This window comes from Manis javanica, chromosome 7 (genome assembly GCF_040802235.1).
Source record: "Manis javanica isolate MJ-LG chromosome 7, MJ_LKY, whole genome shotgun sequence".
NCBI lineage: Eukaryota > Metazoa > Chordata > Mammalia > Pholidota > Manidae > Manis > Manis javanica.
The window spans coordinates 47,617,694-47,635,078 of NC_133162.1; the positions used below are offsets into that span (position 1 = coordinate 47,617,694).

At 36.9% G+C, this 17,385-nt stretch overlaps 2 protein-coding genes across 12 annotated transcripts in view; one reads left to right on the plus strand and one right to left on the minus strand.

The window, feature by feature from the left end:
- RUFY2 (RUN and FYVE domain containing 2) overlaps nucleotides 1-6,228 on the plus strand; it is a 62,500-nt gene extending 56,272 nt beyond the window's left edge. For 6 of the 7 annotated variants that reach the window (XM_073240950.1, XM_073240948.1, XM_073240949.1 and 3 more), the window contains 3 exons: nucleotides 550-598; nucleotides 3,999-4,076; nucleotides 4,164-6,228. In XM_073240950.1, the coding sequence (XP_073097051.1) occupies nucleotides 550-598; nucleotides 3,999-4,076; nucleotides 4,164-4,307 (271 nt within the window). In that variant the 3' untranslated portion in view covers nucleotides 4,308-6,228. Of the gene's footprint in view, nucleotides 1-549; nucleotides 599-3,998; nucleotides 4,077-4,163 lie in introns of those variants that run through there. The other variant, XR_012133202.1, reaches the window with a different exon arrangement.
- Nucleotides 6,229-6,624: 396 nt separating this feature from the next.
- HNRNPH3 (heterogeneous nuclear ribonucleoprotein H3) lies at nucleotides 6,625-17,385 on the minus strand. 5 transcript variants are annotated; one of them, XM_017676955.3, is made up of 10 exons: nucleotides 17,213-17,385; nucleotides 12,486-12,620; nucleotides 11,821-11,959; nucleotides 11,128-11,312; nucleotides 10,596-10,682; nucleotides 10,193-10,311; nucleotides 8,955-9,090; nucleotides 8,089-8,184; nucleotides 7,923-8,015; nucleotides 6,625-7,793 (listed from the first exon to the last, which is right to left on the minus strand). In XM_017676955.3, exons 2-10 carry the CDS (start codon nucleotides 12,595-12,597, stop codon nucleotides 7,717-7,719), a joined length of 1,044 nt encoding a protein of 347 aa, XP_017532444.1. In that variant the 5' UTR covers nucleotides 12,598-12,620; nucleotides 17,213-17,385; the 3' UTR covers nucleotides 6,625-7,716. The 5 variants fall into 5 exon arrangements, with proteins under 5 accessions (XP_017532444.1, XP_017532446.1, XP_017532445.1 ...); XM_017676957.3 differs by having other exon boundaries at nucleotides 11,173-11,312; nucleotides 17,213-17,384; XM_017676956.3 differs by having other exon boundaries at nucleotides 17,232-17,372.

Here is a 17,385-nt window from a genome sequence, read left to right on the forward strand (position 1 = left end):
TATCACAACTCTATCTTCCTTAGTATTTCTACTCTTCCCACTCTTTGGCGTCTGCTAAAGAAATAGTGTACATAATGGTTAGCATGGGGGCCTTGGAGCCACACAGACCAGGGTTTGAATCCTGACTTCCTCAGTTAAACACCTCTGTGACCTCTTACAAATGACTAAACCTCATCAGGTTTTACTTTCTTCATTTTTAAAATAGGTTGTTATAAAGATTAAATGAGATTATGCATGCAAAGATGATAGCATAGTGTCCAGGACACCATTAGCTTACAATAAATTGTAGCTATTATTAATACTGTCATAGCCACATGAAAATGCCAATACTCTTTCCTTAAGAAGCAATTTTTAAATTTAAAAAGCACGTTTTGCTTTAGGACATTTAAAAAATATAGGAAACTATAAAATCCTACTAGCCAAAGAAGATAGTTAAAATCATGTAGCGTATGCAATTTTATATCCTGTGAAGACCATTCTAATGAATTATTAGATGTTCTATATTTAAATATGTGTACTGAAATTTGGACCTCTCTGTAATATTTTTAGATCAAAACTTAAAATAGAAGATATAAAAGAAGCCAACAAAGCACTGCAGGTGAGTAGAGTGTTTTCCTTAAATAGGAAGGCACAGATATATGTGAAAGTCTCCATTTGAGTTTGCATATGTTATATATACATTAGAGACCTGTATTTATCTAAGGTATTATTGAATCGCAGGATGTATAGAGGCAGAAGCCCTTTGATGGGGAGTTTGGATGATGAGGATCCAGCTCTTCCTTCCCTGTACCTCTAGAGTCACATTATTAATAATCAGTATGTTAGCAGTGACCTTGGAAATCATTTTGTCCACTTTCCTACAAAGTGTGGCATGATATAGTGAAATTGCCTTTGAATTTGAGAATCCTTGAGTTTCTATGCCGGTCTGTTTCTTACTGATTTTGAGCTTCAAAGCAAGTCACATATCCTCAGGGAGTCTGTCTTCTCTTCTGAAATAGATTTATGATTTTGTATATGGTTGCTTTGAATGTTGAGTAGGTTAATATATGTGAAATGATTGCTATTCTTTATCAGTATATGGTTCTGAATTTGGGTGCAAAAATCCCTTCCACAACATAGGAAAAAATGCAGTCTGTTTATTTCAATTACAGGCGGTTTCCTACGACACAAGCTACCCCATTTCATTTTTTTGTCTAAGTGTTATATGAAAATACAAAGTCAAATAGTGCTAGATTAAAAAAAAAATTATGGTATCAGTCTCTTCTTCACCTCCTTGTCCCTTATCCATTCTCACTCCTGCTACTTGCAGTTGTTTCTTCCAGCATTTATCCCCTATTTCTAAATAACATGCAATAAATACTGTTCACTCAATTAGTTTAAGCCCTATTTATTTTAGACCTGTCCATTGTCTGGTTAGCATGTTGGATGAGGACTTTTGTTTACTCTTTCTTACCCTCGTCTGTCTGGTCATCACTGCCCTCCCAGTATAATTAAGTTGAAGTTTTTGTGGAATTCATTTACTGTGTGTTCTTTATTATGACTATTTAAAAATTGTTATCCTGGGCCAGGTAGTATACTGCAATTACATTATCTTTCTTGAACTAGTTTTTATTTCCTCTGGAATTAATAATTGTTTTTTTTTTTAAAGCTTAGTTGTACTTGAGTATCTGTTTTTTTATTCCTTCAAACCCTCTATAAAATGTTTCTTGATAAAAGTTTTTCACATGGTAAAATAAGCCAGGTAATTTTAGGTTAGTTTTCCTTTTTCCAAAAAATTGCACAATTCAAGGTATTTTTTTTTTAAGCCTTCACTTCTTATAATCCTGTGAGTGCCTTAGGTGCAGTAACCCAATACCATTTCTCTTACTTCTGTGTATGAGGTAATAGGTCCTAGTTAAGACTGTGAAAAAATACTGGAAATTAACTTTGTGATCTTGATCAGTGAATACTTAGTCATTTTTTCCATCTTACTTTATTCAAAAAATTCTGCTGTCAGATAGAAAAGGCTTTTAAGAAAACTCAGGTTTTGAGGGACTTATCTTTGGGCTTTTTTGCTTGGAGAATATCTCATCAAGTGGTAAAGATCCCTATTCCTGAGAACTTTATAGGTGGCACTTGCTTCATTCCCAAGCTGGACTCAGTTAGTTCTTTGTAAGCAGCAGCAATGTGGCTTACTCCAGGTTGTTTTGTAGCCAAAATCTTGGTTAAGAATGGGTCCATTTAGAAATTTTAGTATCAAGTTGACTCTTAAGACATTTTCTACCAACTTTACACAGTAGCTATTAAATTTGTGAGTTACAGAACTTGGGTAAATGAATAGCCATGTAAAACTGAATTTAAGGTGGTCTTACCTAAAAATGAACTCGGACATCTGATTTCCAAAGTCTCCTTAAATGTTAGGCTGAGTATAAAGTATACATAATGCCAAACTCACGGGCATTTTTACATGGTGAAAACTTATTCTTAAATATTTGACTAGATGGTCTTTATTTTTTATTAAGGTATCACTGATATGCACTTATGAAGGTTTCACATTGAAACATCGTGGTTACTATATTCATCCATATTATCAAGTCCCCGCCATAGAGTGATGAAGTCACTGTCCAGCAGCATAAGATGCCAGTCACTACTTCTCTGTGCTACACTGTCTTCCCCATGACGGCCCCCACACACCATGTGTACCAATTATAATACCCCTCAACCTGCTTCTCCCTCCCTTTCCACCCACCTTCCCCGACCCCTCCCCTTTGGTAACCGCTAGTCCCTTGCAGTCTGTGAGTCTGCTGCTGTTTTGTTCCTTCAGTTTTGCTTCGTTGTTATACTCCACAAATGAGGGAAATCATTTATACTTCATTGTTATACTCCACAAATGAGGGAAATCATTTGTACATGTCTTTCTCTGCCTGGCTTATTTTGCTGAGCATAATACCCTCTAGCTCCATCCATGTTGTTGCAAATGGTAGGATTTTTCTTCTTCTTATAGCTGAATATTCCATTGTGTATATGTACCCCCTCTTCTTTATCCATTCATCTACTGATGGACACAGGTTGCTTCCATTTCTTGGCTATTGTAAATACTGCTGTGATAAACATAGGGGTGCATGTGTCTTTTTGAATCTGAGAGCTTGTTTCCTTTGGGTAAATTCCTAGGAGTGGAATTCCCGACTGGATAAAATGGCATTTCTATTTTGAGTTTTTTGAGGACCCTCCATATTGCTTTCCACAATGGTTAAACTAATTTACATTCCCACCAACAGTGTAGGAGGGTTCCCCTTTCTCCGCATCATCACCAGCATTTGTTGTTAAGCTTGACTCTTCGTTATTGGCCATCCTACCTGGTATGAGGTGTTATCTCATTGTGGTTTTAATTTTCATTTCCCTGATAATTAGCAATGAGGAGCATCTTTTCACATGCCTGTTGGCCATCTCAATTTCTTCTTTGGTGAAGTATCTGTTCATATCCTCAGCCCATTTTTTAATCGGGTTATTTGCTTTTTGGGTGTTGAGGTGTGAGTTCTTTATATATTTTGGATATTAACCCCATGTCGGCTATGTCATTCTCCCATACTGTAGGATGCATTTTTGTTCTACTGATGGTGTCCTTTGCTGTACAGAAGCTTTTTAGTTTGATGTATGGACTAGATGATCTTTAACATTCTTTCCTTAAGGAGAACTCTCATCAGAAGTATTTTTTAAAAAACATTTTGTCATGGAATTTTTCAAACATAGTTGCAAAGGAACAGTAAAATGAACCATTACCCAGTTTCAGTATTTCTCATTATATGACCAGCCTTACTCATATTCAACCCAAATCCCATCTTTACCCAGACTATTTTGAAGCAAGTTCCATACCTCATCTACAACTGTTAGTCTCTCTCAAAGGATTCATTTTCTGGTTTTCATTTACACATGTTCCTGTATGTTCTTACTGAAAATATTTTCATTTGTAATCTTTAGGGTTACCAATTTGAACATTAATATTCTTTTCCTCCTACTAGGGACTGGTTTGGTTGAAAGACAAAGAAGCCACACACTGTAAACTTTGTGAAAAGGAATTCTCACTCTCTAAAAGAAAGGTATGGGAGGCAAGAAGTGAGTCTTAAAGTTTGGTGCAAAAATGTCTTCTAATTTTATTCAGGTTTTCTTCTTTTTCCCATTAATAGCACCACTGTAGAAACTGTGGGGAAATTTTCTGTAATGCTTGCTCTGACAACGAACTGCCGTTGCCTTCATCACCAAAGCCAGTACGGGTTTGTGATTCCTGTCATGCACTGCTGATTCAGAGATGCTCATCTAACTTGCCATAGGACTCCAGAACTAAATCCTTATGTAGGAAAGTATCTATGATGAATGTTATATGTGAACGTACAACATACTCAGACAGCCCTTCTTAAGCTGCTTTCAGACCGTATTGGTACCAATTTTATCTCCTACATATTCAATTCATGGGAAGAACTGTGTAATTTGCTGTTTCCTTTTCACATTGTTGTTCAAAGAATTTTCAACAGGGCATGCTTTAAAATAATTTCAGCCTAATTCTTAATTGATATTAATCATGTGACTTTTAATGCCATCGAAAGGCCTGACAACATAACACACACACACACACCTGCCTTATTTTGTAAAGGCTTTCTTAAAAATAGGGCTTCAATTGTTTTATTCTCATCAAGTTGGTATTTGATGGTGCCTGTAATTTTCTTAATGCACTTTAAAGCTTCATGGTTCTGAGAGAAGACTGGAAATGGGTAGAACTTTTTACTAGTCGTAATATGCCAGTTCAACAGATTTTCATCAGCTTGGTAAGATTTCAGTCTAACTCTATTTGCCCTTTTGCCACCATTTTCTTTGCCCATTTTGCATTAGAAAAGGCCAATATAGTTAAAAATTCCTTTTGGGTTTCCTCTTACATAATCAATGTACTGTGCTGTATCTTTTGATACTTTCAGTTGAAGTCATTATTTTGCCTTAAAATTTTTCCCATACTTCCATCTTTATGTTACTACTTGTGGATCTTCCTGTAAGCTACCCAACTAGCTGAATTGCTAATTTTAGGGAAGCCTCACACCACTTTTCAAATAGAAGTTGAAAACATCTTTACCCAGAAAAAAATGTAATAGGGGATGGGATTACTAGGCTTCTGCTTGATTCTCCTATGGATTAAAGGAGAAATCTAAAGTACAGTTAAAACTTTTGCCTTTAATATGACAGACCTGAGTTACTGAAATTTTATAGTACATTTCTATTACTGTAACTTTTAGGAAGCATTACATTGTAGCGTTCTACTACTGCACCATATAGAGAAAAAATTCACTATCCTGAGCACTTCTAAACTGGGTGTTGGGCAGATCAGCCCTGTCATGAAATACATACTTGAAATATTTCAAGCATGGAAGATTCAGTTAACACTAATCCTACTGTTGCTTTTAACAAATTAAGAAATTAATCTATAAAACTAGCCATGCACTTTTAAGTCAGTGACCCTTTTCAGTGTCCTATAGTAATCCTACCTTATTCCTTAGGAGCATTGTATTTAGTGAATCAGCCATCTCCATACCCCTCAAGATAGGGTTGCGTATCCTTTCCTTAAGAGTATGTTCTTTTATTAAGGTTTAAAATCAATATTCTAAATTGCCAATGTATGAAACCTGTTTTTACTTCAAGATTTTTCTTCATGATCCAGTCACGCTTTTGAGGTCCTCAACTAGAACTGACAAGATTTTTAGGCAGTCTTTCTTGAATGCTGATTGATAGAAATGTTTTCAAGACATATGAATTATATTCTTGAAGTGTTTCGTATTGATGGGATGATTAACTTTTTATGATAAAAATGAAAAGCAAAGATTAAAAATTTCAAGTACGAGGTATTTTTTAATACTGTGCTTAGAACAAATTTTAAAATGGGTGACTTTGCTTTGATTCCAAGGCTGGTTTCAATAAGTAAACAAAGATGTTTATGTTCTTCCTTTAAATTATTTGCCATTAAAAATTTATGTACAGCCAATTGATTTGGGCTTTGTGTAGTCAAGCTTTTATGACAGCTTCATTTTATTTCCTTTTTTTTCAAGATTGCCCCTGCACAGATAGTAAGTCAGTAAACTTCACACCATTCCCTGATCTAGCCAGCACTACAATAATGCTGCCATGGTGCCAAGGAATTGTTATTCTACCTTGCAAATGTTTTAAAATTACATGTGAATTTTATACACCAAATAAAGATTAGAAAAATTAGCTGGCTTTAAAGAAGAGCAACTTTCATTTATTAACATTTCATACTTTTACCACTTCAAGATTTTAATAGGGTAATCCTGGGAAAATAAAATGTGATCTTTTTAAGATTAAGTGGTATGAGCCTAGTATTTAAATGGGTAATCAAAGGAGCGGGTACAGGCCTTAAGATGAACCACTGCTTCAGTTACGGTAATACAGCTGTGATAGGAGTTATTTCTGCTGTTAGGCTTAGTCATTTTGTCTAATCATTAGACACATTTAGTACCTTTCATATTGATTTGTAATCAGTAGCCGACACAAAGCATTCTAGGACAAACGCCATACTATTATCTCCCACATTGATATTTATTATATTAGTAACATTTCTAGCAAAAACAAATCAACAAGTTCAATAACTGAATTCACATTGACAGGTTTTATTTTGATCCATTAGCCAATTTGGAAAAAAAGCCGTATTGATCAAAGGGATTAAAAGTAAAAAGCACCTTTTCCTTGCTACATATAGTATTTTGTAACACAATGGCTCTAAAACTCCAAACAGCAGATGCAAAGTCCAACTTTTGGACTCTCATTTTATTTAATTAAGACTATGACATGGACTTGTCTTACATTTCTTTAAATAGTCATTTTTACAGTTATTAAAAAAACCGTGTGCTTTAACTAGGGCAGGAAACTGAAAATACATCTGTGAGAATTAGACTCTAAATACTTTTGTTACTTGTACTGAATTCTCATGCCACTGAGAACATTAACCTAATTCTAGACATTTTGAGCTAACAACTACCACTTTTTGGAAACGTATTTTTGTACTTTAGTCAAGTGCTCAAGGGTTTTAATCTAAAATCTAGGGCTAGAGTTTAACTTCTAACACTCTTCATCTCCCCAGGTAACATAATTATGAATATTCGGAAATCCTGATACTTCTTGAATCAACAGTTCAGAGCTATGCCCCATAAATGACATTTGAAAAGATAACATAGAATTAGCTGAATTTATATTCCTGAAGCCACCTACACTCATCTTTAGATTTTGTATTTACAGTATGCCCAGGAGAAATTAAAAAAGAAGTTATACTAATTATTTTCCAAGCTCTATTTCAGATGCCTGCTTATTATTAAGACTTGTAGTTTATGCAGAGGTGAACCACTCTTTTGAAATTACTCTATGCTACTACCTGTAGAGCTAATAGTAAAATACATGAACCCAAATCTTATGAAAGCAGCACATCCTTAGGAGTAACTAGTATATAAAAAGTATCAACATCAGTGGTTTGAATATAAAAATTTATTTTTAAGTCAAAGTATGCAACAAATAAAACCTACAGAAAACAGATTTTCTCATCACAATCTGTTGCTTTACCAAATAATATTTTGAAAACACATCCCCTTAATCATTATAAAGTTCTTAAAATACAAAAGAAATTATATCTGTAAGAAAGTCTAGTAGACCAGATGCTGTTGTCGGGACTTGTATGTTTGTGGTTATGCTTTAATACATCCCACGCCATCCACCTCCACTCATGCCACCTTGCCCATAGTAACCTCCACTGCCTCCACCACCACGGCCTTGAGGAGGGAAAGACATTAAGAATTGTTTAGCAGGAGATAATCAATGTAAAAGGTATTAAAAGTAATATGCAAAATTACATGGTCTGCATCACACACAGGGATGAACACAAACCAAAAGACACTTACCGTAACCACCCAAGCCATCGGGAGTACCATATCCTCCACTGTAGTTGTTCCCCATTCCCATTCTTCCAACAGAGCCATAACCTCCCTGATTATCTTGAGGAAAAAAAAGAAGTTTGAGATGGACTGCTAATTGTCTTACTCTGCTTCTTTTAAAAACTTTACATACCCATTCCATCTCTGCCGTAGCCTCCCATTCCAGAACCTCCCATTCCAGAGCCACCTCCAGGAGTAGAATTCAAGAAGAGTTCAATGTATCGATGTTCTTTAGAAGAAAAAAAATAGGGAAGGAGAAAGTAATGGACCAAATATATCAATTAAAAGCATAAGGCAGGCTGAATAGATAATACTAATCTGCAGGTATATGCTTTCAAATTCCTTATGTAATGATTAAAATGAATGTCAGGGCAAAACAATCTAGACTTTGTTCTAACTACAACCCTGAACATGTAACAAGTATTTGAGGCCTCAATTTCCTTATCTACAAAAGGGTTATATATTTCAGAAGCAGCTGGTGTAGTTGAAAATATATTCCAAGGCCAGTTACAGAAGTGAAATAGAATCTTGAGGGTAGTGTCCATGAAAATACATTTTTATTAAATACGAAGTGACTGATGCACAGCCAGATTTGGGGATCACTGGTCAAAGTGAAGCTTAATGGTTTTCAAACAGATTTGATGACATGGAAGAGTAAATTACTGAAGCTGATCAGTGTATAGGGTAAGTTGTATTTGCAAATGGAATGGGAACTCAGGCAAGTCCAAGTAACATAACGATTTTCCCTTTTAATAAACTTAAGCCCAAATAATCTGTCAAGTATTGAGTCTGAATTAATTCCTCAATAAAAAACCTCCTAGAAAGAGCCATCAAAGACTGAACTTATTAAAGGCCATATGGTTTCAGGCCCCAATGACTGCCAAGTGTTACCTACAGATTCTATAATCTCCTACATTTAAGGAATTACAAATGAGCAAGTTATTTTAGGAGTGAAAGTCCACACCTAGGTAACAAAGACAGCATACTGATACCACTTACGCATGTTATTCTTATCTTTAGACATGGCAGCTACTGCATCTTCATGTGTCACAAACTCTACATCAGCTTCTCCTGTTGCTCTGCCATCAGCTCCAATATCAATATGCACTCGTATTGGATTTAGTGGTGAAAAGAACTAAATAAAACAGTTGTTTTACAAGTTACTTTTCTATGTATTTAAATGACCACATGCCTTGGTTTTCCCTCATCTTTAAAACAAACCCTTCCATTGCCAGAGTGCAAGGCTAAAGACTGAATCAACTACAGAGGTTCTGGGTATGTAAGACTACATACACTTAGGGAAAAAATTCTCTCCTAAATAAACTAGGTGGTATTAAATTTATTATAATTAAGAAAAATATTTCTAACTCAGGCAACACTCTACCCTTAAACAGATAAAAAAAAGTTTCATACCCTATGACTGAGAGGGAGAAAAGTCCCCCACCCCCAAGAAAGGTATTTCAAAATTGTCGGAAATATAAATAGGTCACTACATAGAAGTACATTCAGAGAACTGGGTGTCATGCTTCAAAACAACAGTTTGACAAACCTATCAACTGTATACAGACAGTTCCCAAGTATATCATTTAGTTCTAATCACAAGTTAACCAGTTGAAACAGTTCTAAAAGGCACCTAGAACTTTTAGGGGGGGGGGCCAGATCTAGAGAAAAATTTTTTTCAAGTAAGAGAGCTAGGTCATAAATACTAATTTTTGTAGGTCACTGGGTCTCTACTGCAACCCTGCAAAAGGTTAACAAATGAATAGGTTTAACTGGATCTAATCCATGGTCTGAAGTTTGCTAATTCTCTAACCAATTTAAAATCAACTAGTTCCAAATCAGTAACAACATCTACTCCCATTTTCAGCTCCTCAGTTTCTAATCACCATATAGCCTAGACAGACAAACCAAACCACTAAAACTGATTACATATTTATACTTTAAAATCTAACAAAAACGGTCCTCCAGTCATCACCACTCTATGCTTATCAATCTTTCACTAAATTCCCAACCTGGACTTCATGAATGTAGTGTGTTAACTTGCTTGAATCCTATGCAGGCCAGCAAACAACACAAAAATACTTAACTACTGAAGCTATATATATTATACATATACGATACACATACATATTATTCACATTAAGGGGATTATGACATTAAAATTATGAAGAAAAAGATGAGCATAAAGAATGCTTGATTAAGTACGACAATGCTAATGAACTACTAATATCACTCACATTAGCAATGTCATTTTCGGTTGCACGAAAAGGTAATCCTCTCATATGTACAAAATGACCACCATGAAAACCCGAACTTGCATCACCAGCAGCTCCACCATAGCCATGTCCTCCCACACCTAGAGAAGAAAATGTCCAAAGATTATTAAATACTGATTTAAAGAAAGCATTTCCAAATCTTTCCTATATACACCTTTACCTGTTTACACCTTTTTCTTGGCAATGAGAAGATATGAACATTTTACAGTTGTTCTAAACATCAAACGGAGGTATAACCTATATAAAGTTCTATGAGGGAATACACTGAAATATGCCTGAGTTGATTCCTGTATAAGTCACCAGTGAGTGGTCGTAGAGCAAATACTAAAATTCACTTAATGAACATCTTTAATATTTATTTTACCTCTTCCATCTCTCATTCTGTCATCAAAACCATCATTTCCATAGCCATAATTATTATAGCCACCATAGTCATCAAAACCTCCATAACCTGTAAAATTTAAGGAGAAAGACATGAATAGACTTTCAAGAGGTTAAGTTTCATAATCCAGTAAACAAAACCACACTTTGAGGTAAGCAGTCTTTGTTACCTTATTATTACAAGTTTGCAACTCCCAACTTAAGTTTTGAAAAAATGCAGTTAATGCTGGTGGAAATTAAAAATCCCAAAATGACACATTTCAAAAACATTTTTTCATTCCAATGCCAAACAGAAAATGTCAAATATGTCCATATCTTCATTTTAATTTTTGTTACCTAGATACCAATATGTGCATCAATCAAGTCCCATTGTTAGCCACAGGAACCCATATTTTCATGAACAGGTTTTAACACCTAGCAGGTACTGAATTTACTGCCATTTCTGTATTTCTTGACAAAATGTCAGAAACATTAAGAAAATGACAACAGAACCTTTGTTCATTAGATACACATACCACCATCATATCCATCACCTCCTCTTCGCATTCTGTCATACATACTTCCACGCCCAGCTCCATAATAACCCCCTCTTCCTCCTATTGGTCTATCATATGGTCCCGGTCGCTGGCCCAGCAATCTTCTTGGTGGATCATAAAATCCTTTGATTTCACTCCTGCTACTTCTGAAGATCTCAATATACCTATTTAAAAATGGTTTAAGGTACAGGTTTCAGCATGAATGTATTAGAGTCAGTAAGAGACTGGGCAAAATGCAGTTAAGTTTTTCTACATCTAGGTACATAACCCAATTTAAATTACCTAAATACACCACAAGTTAACATTTTTTACACCTACACAGACTTAATTAATATTTAAGTTTTACATAGACAAATTAGTCATTTGAGAACAATTCATAGAATATAAATATAATTTTAGCTTGTTTCCTTTAGTACATGTTTAGAGAAAATAGTTGATTATACAAAAAGCATTTATCAACATCCTACAGAGAAATGGAAACAATCTAATTTTAAGCAAACTATTAGCATTAATTCCCCACCCAAATCTGTAGTTTCCAAGTTAAATTTAGAAAATTATCAATTCTTTTAAGCTACCCCAGAAAATGTTATTGTTACCCCCCCCATTTAAGCAAGTAACCCACAACCCCCAAAAATAAAAATTTTAACACCATCCCAAACTCTCCATCCCCACCTGTGCCCTATTCTTTCCTTGTGTTTCCCCAGAGCATTTTCTGCTATCTCCTTTGAAGCAAACTGCACGAAGGCCTCCCCTGTGCTTCTCCCCTGGTAGTCCATCGTCAATGTTATCCCATTTGGCACGATTTCCAACCCTTTAACCCAAGGACAAATAACCCCATCAAGGGGAACAGTGTTAAAGGCTGAAACATTCCCATCTGAATCAAATATTTAAAACACGTCTAAACAAAAAACAAAACAAAACAAAACAAAAAAGCTTAGTTTCCCATCACCCCATAATACAAACTGAAGATTTTTAAAAATATTACTGGATTACGTAAAAATTTTTTTTTTGCAACCAGCTTCTTAAAATTACACACACACTCTAAAAGCTCACCTATCTTACATGGAAAAACAAAAAAATCAAGTTTAACTATGCTCCATATGCTAACTCATGGTTCATTTCATACACAATTACTGTCAATTAAGTTTACTGCACGTTAGGTTTTATATATTCTACACATTCTGTATTGAAATTAACTGAAGTACATCTCATAACTTATTAAATAACCAAGATTATCATACACAAATTTAAAAGTCCCCCAAACAAATGGGTTTTACAAATTAAAAATATAAAATAAAATTAAAATACTACTAAACTTTGACTAATACTAGAGGTACCTTGAAAGAACTGAACTATTTCCTCTTTGCTGCAACCAAATGGCAGTCCACGAAGTCGTACTGTCCCATCACTAGCGTCATTTGGACCATTATGTTTCATAACCCAATCCATCTCAATACCGTTTGATTTAAATGCTATAAGAAATAAACAAGCACATAAAGCAGTCAATCAAAACACACTCTTGCCAGAGGTAATGAAGAAACACCTCTCAGTGGTACACAACAGGAAATGTTATCATATGGCTCAGTGACTCTGGTGACAGTATCAATACTTCCACTCAACATCCTTCTCTTCTGGGGTAAGCAAGACCTGAAGGCAGTGAAACTTGACCCCTCCCACCAAAAAGTACTCAATTTCTGAAGATCAAAAACTATACATGGCTTAATCTTTAGAAAATATACACAATTCCACTATCAAGTCCTCACACGCTCTTTCTTGAGCCTGCCATCCTAACATCAACTGTAGCCTCTTTCATCTCACATTTTCACTCATTTTCCAGGTATTATTATTCACTTGCATAGTTATGCAAACTCTTTAAAACTTAATTACTACTCAAAAGCTGCCCTCAGGACCACTATACACTCACAGTAAGAACCAAAAGTATGAGTACTTCTTTGATGTTAGAAAAATGGCATTACAGTACAACCTGTACCTTACTAGATGCACTGTAATTCTGAACACACCAAATTGATTTTAAAGGGGAAAAATTCCTCTATTAAAACTAAATCTAGCTTATACACTTCTCAAGAGCAAGTTTTAAGTTAATTAGGGAGAATTTTAAAACTGAGGTGAAAGACTGCTCCAATAGTATCACTGTTTTTTGAAGCCACCTGTTTGGAAGTTACTGGAGATAGTATGCAGCTGTAGGAATCCTACTCACCTGAATATTTCAAAACTTTCCCTCACCACCACCTCCCCTGAAACAAAACAATTTGTTCATTTGATTCCTTTATGCTTAAGGATTATATATCATACCAACCGTATTCACTAATTTTTAATTTCTTATCATCTGATTATCAGTGTCAACTGTTAGGGGTACAATCTGTAGAGTGAAGTTTCTTTTTCCTAGAATCCATGCATTTATAATAAATAAATTTTTGCAAATGTGGTTATTAATCAAATACCTCTGCATATGAAACACCTTCAGCACTCATTTTGTTTTCAAAAGAATCCTAGGCACCACTTTAGACACAGAGATCCAAAGGGGAAAAATAAGTTTTATCTGTGACATTACAGTTAGTTCTTATGCACCCAAGTAACTGGTATGAACTTTAAAAGAAATTCTGGGTTTGAATCTCTCGTCTGCCGCTCACTGGCCACTTCAATTGAAGCAAACTACATAATCTCTGTATTCAATTTAAGATACAGCAGTAGGGCCTATATCCTGCTGAGCTGTTTTAAGAATTGTCCTGAGCCTGGTCTGCAGCATGGTAATCACCAAATGGTGGCTGCTGCTTTTTGGATTTTGAGACCCTGTAAAACTAATCAAACATACCTCAAAATAACTGAATCTTTGAAGGACAGAAAACTATTCTTGAGTCTTGAAAGGGAATAATGACTGTTACAAGTCTTTTCCAAAGTCAACAAAGGCTTAAATTTTCAGGTTTCCTTGTGAATTGTCCTGGGTGTGGGTGGGAGGGGGAGGGGCCCGCAGGGGGCATATTTAAAAATGCTTACATAATCCACGTTAGCTAGAGAATTAAAAAAATACTGCTATTGAGTTGCCCTAAAAGAGGTAGGCCCAAATCAATTTGGGGAAAGAAGTTGGGACATTTTGAAGAGCTCAACCATTTAAAAGCGGACAAAAAAGCACCAACCTTAAGAAATAACTTCATATAAAGGGTGATTTGAGAACAGAAGAGAAGGTGGAGGTGATCTAACACCAAAAGTTACCTCCTCATGAAAAACTTAAGTACTTTGCAAATATCTAAGCTGTTGTGAACAGACCTTAGTGTGGTCTGCTTATCATTTAGAGCATTTCTTTTTTCAATGTAAAGATACTGTTTGGGGAACAACAACAAAAAAGATGGAAACTGATTTGTCTTTTCTATAAATCTTAGCAGTTCCCAAGAAATACTAGCAAACTACTTTTGATTTTTTTATCAGCCTACACAGACGAGACACATAAAAACAAAATGTTAAGTCTACAAAAAACATACCACACTGTTAATGACTTTAAATCGGGGAAAAGCTAGCTGTACAGATTCAGGAGACACACTATTTTATAGTGACACTCCATCCCATGAGTATGAAGAGTACACAATAAAAAAGTAAGCCATACTGTACTTCAAAACTCAAAATCTGACTCAAATTCTTACAGAACAAAACCAAGACAAACCCTTGAGTCATACAAAAAGACAATACGTCAATAAAAAGCTGTCTCAGAAATTACCTAGTGTTTACTAATTATCAGGATAATCTCATCTCAACCTTTCTTTCCAAGTGTCACAACTAATCACAATTCTGCTTTAATTATTCCAACTGTTAGCAACATTAAAAAACACTAGCAGTTGGAACACTAGGATATTAGTTTTATACGAGGCTTTAAATACAATTTCCTAAACATTATGCTAAGTGAAGAAACCAGTCACAGGAGACCTCATATTATTGTATGATTTTTTTAATGGATCAACTTTATGGCAATATGAATTGTATTTCAAAACCGTTAGAAAAGGCATCTAAAAGAGGCCAAATGAAACATAAAATTCCTTTATAACATAGAGGTATATACTGTACTATCTTCTAAAGTTAGTACATAAAGTAAGGGTTTGATGAATCATTAAGTAACTTTCTAAATGGCATCTCACTGGTCCTGAAAAATGAAAATGAACTTCTTATCTTGGCAATGTTTAACCAGAACGGAAAATTTGGAAATGGAAATCATCCCGCCTATCTACTTAATTTCAAATTTAATACAAAAAACCTATTCACGTCACTAGTACCGAAGCGGTGAGATCCCTAAAATTACACATTCCTTTCCAGAACAGTTACCTATTGCAGTTTAGCCACCTGCCACCAAAACAGGGACACCAAAAAAACACGATTAAAAATATAAGCGCAATTAGATGGATTTCCAGATTATGGTGTAGATGAAAGAGGGCAGAAAAAAAGATTTCTAGAGTAATCCAATTAGGAAAGCTGTTCTATACTGTTTTATAGGAATCTCTGGGCTATCTTTTCGAAGTCCAGTAAAAATCACAGCATCTTCAATAGAAGGTTTTTGTTTTTAAAGCTGGAAAACTAGGTAAAAGACTTCCTGTGAAGATTCATAGGCATTCTGGAAACTCGTATTCTCAGGTCTTGCCTGTCCTTTTGTATTGCGTTCAATGAACATTACTGACCCAGTTCTGCCTTCTATGGACCCCCGGCCCCTTTCCAAAAACCACATCACACCACCACGGGATGAGGCTTTCAGTTTGTCCTCCAGTTGAGTAGTCTTATTTTCTTGGTCAAAATATCACATTTCTAAACAGAAAACACACTTAGCTACCAAAACAGTTTTTTCACAAAATAAGGCCCTTGGGAAATTTAATGTTTAGAGTCAGTAACTCAATTCCCCTCTCGCCCCCCTCCATATACATTGTTGACATCACTGGTTTTAACCTCCCAAAAGTAAAACTTCTTACTATTTACATTCTAACACAGTAGGTGCCAAACAACACATAATCACTGCTAAACCACTCATTCCCAGCCAAAAGTTAAAAAAGCCGTATCCTAGTCCACTGGGCCCAGACGGCCTATTTGAAATATGCCCATTTCACATTCCTGTTTCGTTTCGTAAGTCACCCTATTTTCTGCTCACAAAACAATTACCCACTAAGTCTTTAAATACGTTTAAGATATGCGTGAAAAGAACCCATCGCAAAGCGAGTACGTACTCTCTACGAAATTCCAAGCCTGGAATACACAGGCCAGCTAAGCCGACCTTTATTCCTCCCGGAGACTTCCCATTTACCTAGCTGCCCTAGAGACCAGAGAGCTCGGGAGCGTTCCCCACCCCTCCCCCCGGCAGCCAGGCCTGCTCAAACACCTTCGCCACCGGGCGGCGTGATTACGGAGGAGGCTGTCTGCCTCCTTTGTCCAGGATTTAGGAGTTGAGCGCCTTCGTCGCCATTTATTTTCCTTCCCCAGCCGCAGCCTCTCTCATCTGAATCTGCGTCAGAAATCACTCTCAGCTCAGGTGGCCCGGACGAGACTGCGGGGGAAAGCCGCGGTGGGAGGCCAGGCGCCTTCGGCGCCATTTCCATCTAGAGCGCGGCCGACAGCTCAGATCCTCCCTCCACCCAAGCGCCCAGCCTTTCCTTTCCCTGCTTGCTTCGTCTCCCACCTCGACCCTAGGATGCTTTCACTCCCCACCCCCACCCCCCCCACCTCCGGCCTTCTACGTCAGTTTTCGGAAGCTGAGCGGCAAAAAGCAGAAAGCGGGGAAGGGCGGGAAGCCAGAGGTGGCCGCGCCACCGTACCCAAAATGGCGGAGGCCGAACCAGCAGGGAAGGGGAAATGTTGGAAGACCCCATTCTGGCCTCGGTTTCGCCCACTAAATTCCACCTGAGCAAGTCCTTTTCCCAGCAGGCCGCCGTCCTCAAAGGGGGTAATCACCTGGGAGGCACAGGCAGGCCGCCTCTGAGCGGCAGCCGCCGCACTCCCACTCCCCCCACCCCCGTTCCCTCCCAAACGCTTTCGTCCTTCTCCCCACTCCGCTCTCGATATCACCAGCCCAACCTACCCCCTTTTACTTCAGATACCCTGTCGGGCGACAGTAACGCCAACTCCGGTGCTCGCGCGGGTCCGGTCGTGGAGAGGGAGAAGTCGCTCGCCTAGTGTAGCACCTCCCACAACGGTTCTTCCAACGGCCTCGGACGGAGCCAACCGCTAAGGGAGCTACGCAGCACAGCGACT